The sequence below is a fragment of the Copadichromis virginalis genome, linkage group LG13, assembly GCF_057382275.1.
Source record: "Copadichromis virginalis isolate Kocher_CV1m ecotype Utaka linkage group LG13, C_Virginalis_male_GT1.1, whole genome shotgun sequence".
NCBI lineage: Eukaryota > Metazoa > Chordata > Actinopteri > Cichliformes > Cichlidae > Copadichromis > Copadichromis virginalis.
Window position 1 is genome coordinate 755,773 of NC_140630.1, and position 14,966 is coordinate 770,738.

General features: G+C 41.4%; 1 protein-coding gene across 2 annotated transcripts in view; it reads right to left on the reverse strand.

The window, feature by feature from the left end:
• Positions 1 to 14,966, reverse strand: part of shtn1 (shootin 1) — a 39,464-nt gene that overhangs the window by 15,511 nt on the left and 8,987 nt on the right. For both annotated transcript variants that reach the window (XM_085476783.1, XM_085476782.1), the window contains exons 4-6: positions 9,577 to 9,671; positions 5,322 to 5,490; positions 1,958 to 2,055 (exon numbers count right to left, since the gene is read on the reverse strand). In XM_085476783.1, the coding sequence (XP_085332909.1) occupies positions 1,958 to 2,055; positions 5,322 to 5,490; positions 9,577 to 9,671 (362 nt within the window). The remainder of the gene's footprint in view (positions 1 to 1,957; positions 2,056 to 5,321; positions 5,491 to 9,576; positions 9,672 to 14,966) is intronic.

Here is a 14,966-nt window from a genome sequence, read left to right on the forward strand (position 1 = left end):
CCAGGGGCTCTGCCACCAAGGAGTTGTTTAACTGCCTCAGTGACCTCGCAGAGATAGGTGAGCCATCCACCTCATCCCCAGACTCTGCTTCCTCCATGGAAGACGTGTCAGTGGGATTAAGGAGGTCCTCGAAGTATTCCTTCCACTGCCTGACAATTTTCTCAGTCGAAGTCAGCAGCGCTCCATCTGCACTATACACAGTGCAGGTAGAGCACCGCTTTTCCCTCCTGAGTTGCCTGATGGTTTGCCAGAATCTCTTCGAGGCAATCCAAAAGTCTTTTTCCTTGGCTTCTCCGAAATTCCTCCCACACCCGAGTTTTTGCTTCAGCCACCACCCACGCCGCGTTAAGCTTGGCCTGTCAGTACCTATCAGCTGCCTCCGGAGTCCCACGGGCTAACCAAGCCTGGTAGGGCTCCTTCTTCAGCTTGGTGGCACCTCTCACCTCGAGTGTCCACCATTTGGATTGGGAATAACCACCACGACAGGCACCAACTGCCTTGCGGCCACAGCTTATTGCAGTGGCTTCGACAGTGGAGATGCTGAACATGGTCCATTCAGACTCAATGTCCTCAGTCTCCCTCAGACTGCTGGTGAAGCTCTGCCGGAGGTGTGGGTTGAAGATCTTGGCTGTCGGAGGGGTGCTTTACTGAGCTTCAGGTCCTGGAAGGGTAGAACATATGAATGTCCCATAGCAGCTAGGTTCCCTAACTTTTGGTAGCTGTTGAAAGGATAAAGTTTTGGTATATCAGTGGTTAGAAATACCATTAATACTTTAGTATTACCTTAACACAAAGTCAGGGCTGACCCGGGACCATTGCTGTGAGTCACAGCATGAAGGTCCTTTCACAGCAGACGCATTCACTTCTAACTGAGAGCGCAAAATTTGTTGCGCTGGCCGCTGCGCTGTCGTTTTCTTGCTGCAGCTCTGCGTGTACTAGATGCGCCTGCTCCTTGTTGTTTCTGTCTCTGACTTTATGTCCTCTACAGGAGTTACTGTTGTTTTATCTTCAAATGTTCAATAAAAACATGTATCGCTCATTCACAACGAAGAAAGCTTTGTAACTATCCTACTACTGGTGTCTTCCTACATACTAGTGAAGACTGTGTCATTTCCACAATGCTGCTCCTTCTCGAGGTCCACAGAGCCGTTAAAGTCTCTGGAGGTCCCTGTGTGAGCTCGTAAACCTGTGACACAAAATTCATCGGACTCGGACACGCACAGACTGTTTTCCTTCGTGGTGATGAAGGAAAACGCTGGGCTGGCATGTAAAAGAGCATTTATCCTTCCAGGACCTGCAGCTCCGTAAAGCACCCCTCCGACAGCCAAACCCATCTGTTCTCTGATTGGATTGTTTCATTTGTGATTGACATGACATTGACCAATCAGCTGAAAGGAAGAAAAATCGGGTCAAAATTCGTACTTGTAAGTTGAAACTGTCACACATCCAGGGAACCAGAGCGCAGAGTTTTACACGTAGACCTATGCAAACAACACTGTAACTCATGTAAATACTTTTACAAACACAAATTCTCATCTATAGAAGCACAAACATAACATTTTAACATGTTTAAAGGTTACAAAACTCAGTTCACAACTAAGCATTTGATTTACAAGCACAAAATATTTATGACCACAGTTTGACCACAGACATGGTCCTAACATTTAACTTACAGTGCACACCTGCCTTAAATGTGACTCGTTGTGTGTTCCCTCTCGACTGCAGCAAAACAGAGATGCGGCAGCACATGACAAACCTCTGCCATGCAAAGTGCAGCTGCACACACAGTGGATCCCTTTCTGTTCTCCGTGCTAATGTGTCACTGTTATTATTGTTAGGAAACAACAATGCAGGGACACATTTTGCACATATTCACTACTAAGAACTGGGAATCTGCATTCACACGCTTGCTGGCCAAAGTATTCACAACAGGGAAAAAGAAATATTAAATACTTACTTCCTCCTTGGTCGCCCTCAGTAGTTCTCTTACTGCCTCAAGATCAGAGAGTGCTTGATTTTTCTCCTTAACTGTCATTTCCAACTTATTTTGCAGCACTAAAAAAAGCAGCACAGTTAAACAATGTTGTTGTGCACTGACTGTACAACTGTGACATTCTGTGGGTTAACCTGTGTTTGTTTCGTCAAATAAGAACATTTATTATGTAGAGCCAAACCTCTTTGAAACGCTGATCAGTTCTAGTCTACCAAATAATACCAAATGATTGAAACAGAGTAATTCATTCATACTGGTGTTACATTCTCGTTTTTTAGTTTGTGCTTATAGACCGTGCCTAACAAATGTACGAGACCAGCTGTCATACAAACAAGAAAACACAAATACTTCAAACTTTGTCAAAATTGCAAAATTGTCTCTGAAACTAAAACTTTATTAGAACTTATGAGTCAAATAAGAATGCTTCTTTGAGTCGGCGCCCTGGACTTTAGCGCTTTAACCACTAAAACTTCCTTTTTTGAAGTTCAGCACTGCAGAACTTTTATATATATATATATATATATATATATATATATATATATATATATATATATATATATATATATATATAAAAACACCCAGCACGCCCCTGCGGGCGGTTTATCCTTCAAGCTCGGGTCCTCTACCAGAGGCCTGGGAGCTTGAGGGTCCTGCGCAGTATCTTAGCTGTTCCCAGGACTGCGCTCTTCTGGACAGAGATCTCCGATGTTATTCCCGGGATCTGCTGGAGCCACTCGCCTAGCTTGGGAGTCACCGCACCTAGTGCTCCGATTACCACGGGGACCACCGTTACCTTCACCCTCCACATCCTCTCGAGCTCTTCTCTGAGCCCTTGGTATTTCTCCAGCTTCTCGTGTTCCTTCTTCCTGATATTGCTGTCATTCGGAACCGCTACATCGATCACTACGGCCGTCTTCTTCTGTTTGTCTACCACCACTATGTCCGGTTGGTTAGCCACCACCATTTTGTCCGTCTGTATCTGGAAGTCCCACAGGATCTTAGCTCGGTCATTCTCCACCACCCTTGGGGGCATCTCCCATTTTGACCTCGGGACTTCTAGGTTATACTCGGCACAGATGTTCCTGTACACTATGCCGGCCACTTGGTTATGGCGTTCCATGTATGCCTTGCCTGCTAGCATCTTGCACCCTGCTGTTATGTGCTGGATTGTCTCTGGGGCATCTTTACACAGCCTGCACCTGGGGTCTTTCCTGGTGTGATAGACCCCAGCCTCTATGGATCTTGTACTCAGAGCTTGTTCTTGTGCTGCCATGATTAGTGCCTCTGTGCTGTCTTCCATATATTTATATATATATATATATATATATATATATATATATATATATATATATATATATATATATATATATATATATATATATATATATATATATATATGGGCTTTCTTATTTTTTCCACTTTTTGTAAAACAACAAATCTTAAATTTCATGGACAACATAAAAACATTATATTTCAGCATTAAAAGGATCATGTTGAGCTTTAGTGGTGAGTTTAACCATTAAAAAATACTCTTTTAGTTTAATTTAGTGCAGCTGTGGCTTAAACCTGTGCTGTGCCGATACGTTGGTTAAGAACTGTACGTGTCCAAAAATGTGACAAATGGAATAAATCTTGAAATAAAGACGTGTTAATACAAACAGCTCACAGCAGGAACAGTCTGAGACATTTAAACAGGGTACTTAAGCAGAAGAAGGTCGCTGACACCAAAAGCTGTTTCAGGTACAGATGGATTGCCTTCTGGTGAGCAGAACGAGGATTTCGTGTCATAAAATTTTCAAGCGAAATACTGAAAATGATTTGAACAGATGAACACAATCGGTGTGATGTACTTAGCTCAGAACCTACGAGAGCTCGTTTGTTTGGCTGGGATCTACAGAAGTCTGTAGCCAAATATCTGGTGTTTCATCACAGGGGCTGCTTTGACTAGCTGTCCATTAACATGCAATTATGAATTTTCAAGATAATAAGCCCGCAATCTTTGCAAAAGTCAACTTATTTCAGTATTGCCTGTATCACAGCATATTATTTGCAAATGACATGATTATCTGTCCCTTTTAATGCCAACGACATGAATGGAAAAGCATCATCGAGTATAAATCCATTATCACCGGAGGTATAATTACTGTTTGACTAAAGGAACTGACCATGACGTGAGCCAGAGGCAGCTGGAGGAGAAAATACGTCTGCAGTGCTGAACTTCAGTCAGCTGAAAACTCTCAGGACATCTGCCAGTTATTTTATGCACACGTGCGCAACACACCTAATATTTTTTTACTCTAAGGGTGTAGACGTTATACTCTTCATGTCATCTGTAAATTGAATTTTTGGTGAAGCTAAATTTCACACTGTGATGGACGTGGCAATGGGGCGGGCTTAAACCTGTCGGGGTCTGAGACCCAGCATCTTGAGTTTGTTTTTTCTGTTCTTGACTTCTTATGTTAGAATCATGTTTCATTCTTGTTAAGGATGTAGTTGAGTTATTGCATATTTCTGATTAATGAGAAAAATTCTGGCATATTAGTTTGTCTTAGTTGAGTTTTAGTCTGGTTGATGTTTGTCGCTTCGTCATGTCTGCATCTCCATGTTTCCTGTTTTATTTTGAAAGGTCCATTGTTCCCCTGCTCAGTGTGTTTAGTTTTGTTTCCCCTGTGGCGTCATGCTTCATTCTACTTCCCTCCTTCCCCTCCTGTGTTTAAGTCCTCAGTGTCAGGTCGTCTGAGTGTTTTGTTACCACTGTTCATGCTCGGGGTTATTCCCCGTCTACGTGTTTCATGTCTCCTGCCACAGTTTACAGAGTTCGTTTAGTTTTCCCAGTTTAGGTTTCAGTTCTCTTGTTTTGCTTCGTGTTTTTGTTTGTTGGCATTCAGTCCGATAAAACGTCTCTCTCTTTGTTACTTTTCGTCTGCTTTTGGGTCCGCTCCATAAACACGACCGAACCATTACCTCTAGAATCCAGGTAATTTGATTTCCACTCATTCAAATATGTGAGAAACTATGTGCCACGTGAAGACTTTGAGTAAAGTCCTTGTAAAATGAAGAGTCAAACACAAAGCACATGGATTCCAAACTAGATTTCACCTCAGTGGTACATTCCCTTCTTCATTCATCCATCTTCTAACCCAGAGTTTGTCTTTGCAGTAACTTATCACTGCCAGCAGATGCAAGTAAATGTACCAGTGCACAAGTGCTTTCACAGCTCTCCTTGTGACCAGTGAACACATTCTTGTGTTCAAATACTCTTTGGTGAATGAATGAATGCTGTAGGTGAGGTCTGTCAGCACAGTGTAGGCTTTACTTTCTACGGTACCTGAGGTGGAGGTGCAGCACTGAGGAGACAGGCAGTCGTGGCTCGATGCATGCAGGTCCTCACTCTCTTCTGCTTCATCATTGAGGTCGATGTCAGCGATGGTCTCAGGGCTGATGTGAGACAGCAACATCATACTCTTCCTCTTCAGAGAGCGGTTCTGCCTGTCCAGCTGTAGCATGCAGGCAAAGGAAGTGTAATGTACTGTCAGAATAAGATCATAAAGACACCAACTGAAGTTCAACACACCTGCAGTCAAGTCCATAAGTTTTTGGTGCCCTTGCACACCAGCAAAGTGGACTTTTAACATTAATTAAATACAAAATACTTTTGTATTTAATGCAATACAAAAGTATTGCATTAAATATTTAGGAAATACAGCCATCTGAATACATTATTTCACGTTTTCTCAAGAGTAACTGGACTGACTGACAAGCTGTTTCATGGCATTTTAACTGGACAGTGAGGACAGTGAGGACAGTAGGCCATCGCTGGGCTCGAACACAGATTGCAGTGCCAAACTCAGCAAGAGCAAAACATCTGAGACCACAGGAGGCAGCTCAAATAGATTAGAGCAAAATTCTTCTCTTAGTTAAGAAAAACTCCTTCACAACATCAAACCAACTCAAGAACACATTTCAAGGATTACCAAGTTCCACAGAGAGACCTTCATGAACATAAATATGCCCATAAATGCAACAGCTGATGCTATGTGTAGAAATGCTTTGAACATTTGCACTTTAGTCACGTCTTCATCGTTTCACATAATCGGTGGCAAATTCATTTTACAGGAAACAAAGTTGAGCTCAAATCATATTTTGCTTGTTTTCACCAAAGTACTGATACTTCTATTAAAACAATATCTTCTAATGTGCTGCATGTCCTAGCTGCAGTAAACTGTCCTGGTAACAAAGCATTCATGGGTTTTATACAAGTAGACAGTAGACTGTAGACCACCAACATCTAAAGAACATAAACACAACTCGGACAGTCCACTCACAGAACTGCAGTACAACATGGCAGCACCACTGTAGTAGGAATAACAATTCATTTTAGCTGTTAATATTTTCACACTCCGTTATAATCATTGCTACAGGAGTGTGTGCTTCTCTGTTGAAACATTATACTTTATTAGCATTATATATATTTATATACTTATATATATGAATTAAGGAGACCAGTGGTAAGTAAAGCATGAATGAAAGCCATGGCCGTGGGACTGATGCCTCTTATGCACGCTTCTTGATGTCACCTGAAGGAAGAAAAGCCCCTAAAGGGAAGAAAAAAGTAAAGGAAATAGAAAACAGGAGCCATGAAAGAAGCATTTATTAATGGCATCCCGGTGAGAGCGGATTGCAGCAATTCCATCTTTTGATGACACCCTTCAGACGACAGCTTTTTTTCTGAAATGCAATCAACAATACATAACATGGAATCACATTCTTCTGATAATAATCTACAATCGGTGAAAGATGTACATCTAAAATTACATACTTAGATGACTCGAGGCTGACATAACAGTCAGCTAGCGCTGTCTTTGGAGGTCGCCATTACAAAGTCACAGCCTTGATCATACAGCAACACAAAAACATTAAGCATCAAAGCCACATTCTCCTCTGACTGGTTGTAAATTGCTAACCCCCTCCAGCTGCTTTTAAATCAAAATGTTGACGAGTTAAAGAATTGCTCTAAACTTTGGCTTCTTTCAGAGCGGCCTTGGAGATATTTGTTGTGCAAAATTACCATCATTGGGGACAGAAATTAACATAGAGTTTAACTTGCCGTCGTGGTGTGTTCCAGCTCTGATTTAAATGCAAATGAGTAATAAACCCACGTTAACACAGTGTGCACAGGAATGGTGACTTTGGAGTATTGCTGCTGAAAGGCCAGCGTAATGTTTCAGACTCAGACTGTACTCTGCTTATGGATTTATGGTGAACAAACGTGATGCTTTTAACATAAGTAAGTTAATAATTAATAAATGGATTTATTCTTTGAAATAGCTAAGGACTATTGCTGTCCGCCCCACACACCCACAGCACAGGGAGTGTCTGGTTATGGACGTCGCATTATATGAAGAAAGAAGCCGTTAGTGAAGCAAAGCGAGCACATCAAATAAAGCCTGAAGGAGAGTCGTTACTTAGACCAAGCAGCCTTTTAGCCAGAAATCATAATTCCTTCCTGAAATAGCACAGTGCTAGCTGTTAGCAGCCGCTTCACTGGACAAAGCCTGAAACATGATGTCTGTTCTGTGCTCAGTCAGCTGCAAGTGGGATTCACAATAATCCTGGACAACATTTCAAGACAAATACAGTTTGTCACATCTGATTCTCTGTCATTAGTTCCAAAGTATGCTGTTCATCTTTGAAACGTTTATTTTACAAAACAAAATTTAAAAAGTAAATTAGGAAGAAAGGCAGCTTGTATACGACTAGTTAGAGAAACACCTACTTCAGATGCTGCAGTGCAAATCTACGTACTGCAGCTGCTCGTGAGCCTCGTAGCTCATGTGGAGACTCAGCAGCACTTTTATTACCTCATACTCACGTTACCTTTTTCTACTCTGGGAGGGGCTCAAGCTTCACTTGACCAATTTAATAGTTGTAAATATCTCAACTTTCTAAAGCTGGACTCCTGGTAACCGCTGGTTACTGCTGTTAATGCAACTGGAATAGATTTATTTTATTTGACTAGTAAAGTTATAGAAGTCTGTTTATCAACAGTGCTTCATGAATCTGGAGAGAAAAGGCTACTTAAAAACGGTAGAGTCACAATTCTAACTCTACCAGAAGCTTCTTCAGTTCAGAACTGAAGAAGCTTCTGGGATGAGAGGTGAAACGTCTTCAAGCAACTTAAAGAAGTCCAGACGCTTTTCTTTCCAAGCTCCTTAGACTACGATGACCTAGATGACTGAGAACCTTCACAGACATGTTCTGAACTTTTGATTGAATATTTGACCAAGGTAAAAATTCAATATTTGCATAGGCAAGTTTTAATTTCTATCATATCTGTATCATATTTGCTACGGTTGGTAAGTGTGCTGTGCGATTTAAGCTCCGGGCTTCCTGTGGTAACACAGCTGGTACTGATCTTTGGTAAAGTTTCATCAGGGAGGCATAGTTGGCCTGTTACAGCAGATGACAGAAGCTGAGCTGATCCTTAATCATAGGAACTGTTGATCACCTGAGGTGGGACAATATCATCCACCTTATCTTTGTCACCCTGAGCTACTCATGAGGAGGCGAGCAGGACTCGCGGGGGTCAGCAAACACAAGGAGTCAGATATGTTTCATGGCCACTGCTGAAACACAAGATTTCTATGATCAATAAGAATATCTGTCTACTGCTCAGTGCAGTAAAACTCCTTTAATATAAACATATAGACCTGATGTAACATTAACATCAAATATTTTAATACTCAAATGACACTAGTAATAATTTCATTTGTTATTTGCTGGTTTAGAGGTTAAAAAACCTTTTAAACATAGAGACACAATTAAGTAATTAAGTGAACAAATGAGTAAGTGATAATGTCAGCAGATGATCAGTGTGTAAATGGACTGATTCTTCCCCTGAAGCACTCAAAGCGCAGCAGTCACTCATTCACACGAGCGCCTTTTCTGTGCTTAAGTGCTTTTTATCCAACGTTCACACACAGTCACACTCCCGTGGATGAAACTCGGGGTTATCCTTGCCCAAGGATATTTGGGATCGAACCAGCAACCTCGCGATTAGCAGATGACCTACTCTGATGAAAAAGCCCACCTTCACTGTAATTCTTCCTCAGTCTCCAACTGTCCACACTCGCGTCCAACCGGGTGGACTCTGAGGGCTTTTGTGCAGAAATTGAATGAGAAATGATTACTGTGATAAATTCAGCACCAGTGGGCTGCAAAATCACTATGTGCCAGACTCCCCCACTTTCAATCACAACTCGCATTTTGGCAAGGACTCCAAAAAATTGTGCTGTGAATCAGAAGAATCCAACGCAATTTTCTACACTGAGCCGTGGGGACAGGAGCGGCGGCAGAGGACCAGAGAGCGCTGTGATTGTAACCCTGCGCTCAGATAATGTCATCACAAATGGCTGATTGGACTCTAACATTCACTTAGGAAAGCCGGTTTAAACCAACATTATTTTATTACTTTATTCTTCTCTTGTTTTACTTTAATGACACCGTTTTAGTAAATGTGAAACTGAATCTGAGCACGCATAGGAAATTAGTTCAGATCTGATTTAACGTAAGGTCAACTGTACCTTGGAGGCCAGCGCTTCAGCACTTTCTCTGCACGTTCGCTCAATCTCCAGGTTCTCCTGGATGGCGCTGACCTCTTCAATGACCATCTGAGAGACTAGAAAACACAGAAAAAGACAAGATGAAAGGAAAGACGGGAAACGGCTTTTTCAGTTTCACGTAACAGAACAAATAAAAATAGTAAAATATGACAAACATCACATCCTACAACACCGATGTGAGGGAATTTCAGGACTAATATCTTTCAGTGTTACACGTGGTTGTTAAATTCTAAGCTTACACACTATTGGATACATTTGTTACGATGCTGTTTTAAAAGCTCATCATCCGTTTTGTATGTTAGAGTTAGTGTTTGTATTAAATAGCATGACTGTCAAATGTATTAATAGCTATTAATATTTTTCTGGGTGTTGCTGTCTCCAGCACCTCACAGACTCGGTTATGAGGACAACAGGTTATTAAAAAACACAAGTCAGTGTTTAAACAAAGCATATGTGTGAATTTTACAAACGAGTCATTAGTATTGATGAAATATGAAAGGCTGTACTCATGTGAAGAAGAACTTTAACATCAACTCATGAACAAAAGGTCGTGATGGAAACAAAGACAACAATTAGGTTTTTCTAAAGGACGATGCATCCCTGCAGCTGACGAGAGCGCCGTAACACTCGACGCCTCAGCACTGAATGACCTCATTAGAACGAGACTTTACACCGAACCTCATATTTATTTATGAGCTCATATTCAGATTATTAACCCCGTTTTTTATTTTCTTCATCCGTGTCTGATTGAATAGACGAGGAAAAGGATAGAGAACCAGAATATTAATAAAGGGGAGTGTTGTGCAAGTATTTCAAGGGTGGACATGAGCTTCTCTTTACGAGTCATGACGTGTGATGCTACACCTCAGCCCGGGTGGGAACATTTAATTCTTTACTAAATGGTGACAAGAAGTGATTTTTAATTGATATTACCTATGACAATGGCAAAGGAAATACATGACCAACACATTTACCGCTAACTGCGTTCTGGGTTTAACGCTGGTCCCGACTCATGTAAAAATCCACACAGGCCATGTTTGGTGGAGAAAGCAGGAGCTCACACAGCAGAGAGGAGCGTGGGAAAGCTTTCACTGCACACTGCTTCTATGTAACAATAGCAGTTAAGCTAACATTGCTGGAGTTTTCGTTTTCTTTTCTTTAATTGACATTTAGGAATAACTGTACAAAACCATCAGCTTCAACAATTTGTTACATGTATTTTTGCTTTTTTCTCTTTTTAAACAACTAAAATATCCATACAAAAGGAGGGAAAGAGAAAAAAGGGAGCAAAACAGAAAAAGAAAGAAAGAAACAGGCATGTAGGGAGTGAGATTTTACTACCATTAATATAACTAATATATCCTCTAATATATCTTCTAGTACTTAACACAGTCAAAATCAAAATCTGGCCTGCGTTTTTTTATATAGTCCATCCATTTCTTCCATCGTGATACAAACAGGTCCTCTTATAGTTCATATCTGCTGGCCTGTTCTCCATCCTGTAAATGTCCATTGTGATGTCCATCCACATGTTCATAGCTGGGCTCTCAGGAGAAAGCCATTTTTCTGTGATGGCTTTTTTACCTGCTGCCAGTAAAATATTAAACAAGTATTTATCGTTCTTTGTCCATCCTTCTGATAAGTCCAAAAAATAAAGTTTTACTTCCCAAAGGTAAATAACCTCCAAATATCTCTCGTATTGCTGCATGTATCCCCTTACAATACGTTTTAATAACATGACAGTCCCAGAAAATATGATAGTGATTTGTGCGGGTTACCTTCATAGTGAGATTTTTGGTGAGGTGGAATAAAATATCTTATCAGGCTTTTCCACCCAAATTCCCTCCAGCTCTGCGAGCTGCTACATTTCCATATGTATGTCCATATTGTTGTCCTCCTTTATCTCTATTCCTCCCTCCATTTCCCATTTTGTTTTGATATATAGGGTCGAGTGTAATTTCATATTTGTTAATCCCTTATAAAGGCCAGATACAATGCCTCTGTCTTTATTTGAACTGTATGAGCTTTTAAGGAGTTTTATTCTTCTTTTGTTTCCGTTCTGCTTTTTGATCATGTCTGGTTTGATCTGTGAGGCAAAGTCCTGAAAACAAGCCAGAAACACTAAAAAAAATCTCAGCACACTTACCTTTTTCCTTTGGGTTTTCAAGTTTTCATTCATACAAATATAAATGTGCTCTGAATAATGTAAACATGTCGACAGTTACCTGGATGTAGAGTCAAGAGGGTCTGTGGGAGCTGTAGTTGGCAGAAGCTGCCTGCAGCAGGGATGATTACAGGAAATGTGTCAAACCCCCCAAAACGAGACTTTTAAGAATAAAATAGTTTGTGTCCCACGTTGTACATACTTTAGTCTTAATTTGAAAGTTTTACATGAAACCTGTTTGGCGTCTGTCTTTTGTCATGTTTGTTGTGTGTTCAAAGCTTCCAGGCAGTAAAAATAAAGTGTGGATGAATAGTAAAGGTCAGATTATCGATGCAGAGAAAAGGTTTGACCTGTACAGCAGAGCGTAAACCCAGTGACAACACCCTGGCACCACTAAAGACACTGAAGGTGATTTATGAGTGTAACTGAACATGCAGCCGTCCGATTCACTGTCAATATGAAACTCTGTGATTAAACAGTTTTAGTAAAACATTGGGAACAAAATCTGACGAAACTCCAAACAGCAACGTTTCAAGCTGCAATCGTACCTCGGTAGGAGAAGAACACCCTAAAGACTGCCCTGCCACTTAACTAATTAAACATTACAGCTGAGTGAGGGAGAAATTAAGCATTAGTGCCACTGCCGTGGGCAATTCCTTCCCCCCGGTGACACCTAATTAAGAAGTTGATGAACGTCAGCGCTCTGCGATATCCACTCTGCCGTCCTCCGTATCAGGCGCTCAATAGCACTTAGCTGCCAGTTTTCTTCCTCAGCCTCTTCTCTGTCGCTGTCCAGACTCGGCAACCTACGAGAGGGCGCCTCGAACTAAATGACGTGTTAATTATAATTACTGGTAGCCATGGTAAATAAACAGCGCTGGAAGCGTTGCAAGTATATGAGCACGAGTCCACAGGGGGCTCTGACACATCACAATTGGCATTCTTAATTGTAAGTTTCAGCCTCCCCATCATTGTCCCTCCATCTTTCCCCCCCTCTTTTTCACGCTTGTCTTTTTTCATCCCGCTCTCAGGAACGACAGTGATTACCCCTGTGCCGACGTGCTACATAATGGTATCAGCGCCGTCAACGGAGCAGTGAATTAAATTGTATCTGCAGCCGCTGCGAAGCCTTGATGAGGGGGGCAGATGCCTTTGTGGTGTTATCATTATAACACAATGGTCATGTTGTCATCAACCTTGCCATCGCCAATTGAAAAGGCACGATTGTGTGTTGGGGGCTTTTCGTCACATCCTCCCACAGCCCCCGCTCCCCTCCACCCACCACCCACCCAACACTTCTGCCCCACCCCCAGCCGTTTCGTTGTGAATAGGAGCAATTTTCTAAGAGCTATGAAATCACGTAATAGGTCCTAATATGCAGCTGCTTGGCACAGTCAGGCAGCCTCTATTAACGCGTAAGTCAAACACAATATGTGTTTTGGCTGGAGAATCACTGAATACATGAGTACAGGCCAGAATTATTCAGATGAAAATCCACACAACTGTCATGGCTACAAAGACAAACTATTTGCTCCTTCCTTTGACATGTGGTGCCCCATTTCAAATTCTGTCTCCACTAAAGTGGTCATAGCAACCTGTAAGGAAAATCAATTGAATGGTGCAGCGGAGCACCTGAAATGTGTTTGCAATCCCGGGAAGCGATTAAAAGCTCAGAAAAGGAGCTGGGGATGCAAGGGTGCCGCTCACGTGCCATTATCTGTATCCAGGCTCGTATTTCCACAGCTGCAATCATTTTCAAACAACATAAATTTATTACAGTGCGCCATCTTACTGGTAAATAGGCCCGTTAGTTTAGCCTGCAGCTAACTTTTCCAAGTGTGAGTGACAGAGATTAGGGCTGCCACGATTAGTCGACTAGTCACGATTACGTCAACTATCAAAATCGTCGACGACTGATTTAATAGTCGACGCGTCGTTTGAAGCTTTGTAAGATCCCAAAAGACGCAGGAATAAGTAGCAGGATTTAAGAGTGTAATAACGGACTGAAACAGAAGATGGCAGCACTGCATGTACAAGGATGCCAACTGCCGTTAAACCCCGAAGAAGAAGAAGCAGCTGTGTCCCAGAATTCATAGCGCAGCCCAGCGCAGTTGTCAACAATGGCGGCAGCTAGTTAGTTTTAATATTACTCTTATTATTCTTTCTGGGTCACAAAATAAACGTTTAACATATTTTCAGCCGAGAATGTAGCTGTGCAAACCTCAAATATCTGCTCAGTTTATCAGGACACCACATATTTTCAAAAGCGCTCCGACGTTTTCGGAGACGTCTGTTACCCACTAGCTCGATAGCTAGCCGGGGGCAAGGCTCACTAGAGCCGTGAGAACACCGGACTCCCAGCAAATCGTTTTCAAACCCACCGCCGTCTTTCGCTACTCAGGTTAAACATGATATATAAGTCACTTAGATAACTTAAAATGTTATTGTTTGGCTTTTTTTCAGTATTTTATTTGTTCCTGAGTAAATCGGTTTGTCTGAGATTAAAGTTATAGTTTTTACACAGCTGAATAAACATCAAGCAGACAGCTGATTATCAGAAGTGTGAGATGCTGGAGAATTTACTCCGTTGTCCTGTTATATTTTAGATAGCAAGGAGTTTATTAAACTTCACCGAAACAATCTGAAAATTTCATTAAAATTTTATAAACTATCATCTTGTCTTTATTTTTAGTTAGCACCTTAAAAGCTTAAAGCTGTAAGCTAATGATAGTTATATAAGAGCAGATGCTGCTGGTGCAATAAGCTGTACGTTTTATGTCCAATGGATGATGATCTGATTAGTCGACTAATCGCAAAAATAATCGGTGACTAGTTGACTATCAAAATAATCGTTTGTGGCAGCCCTAACAGAGATATCATGTTCCTGCTAATGTCCCATACCTCACTGTGCTCCTATCTGTCATCAGTCTTTGTTCTTCAATCAGATTTTTTCATGCTTTTGGTGTCATTTTATAATACAAACAATGTAAACAAACTCACTGTAATGCTGTGTGTGTGAGATTGCATGTTGGACTTTTACTAGCCACTAAATACCTGTACCCCTGCAGAGACTAATGTTCAACCTGTCATGTCTATTTTGTACCATAGAGCAGTGTTTCCCATCCTTTTGGAGCCATCCATCCATCCATTCATCCATCTTCTTCCGCTTTATCCGTGGCCGGGTCGC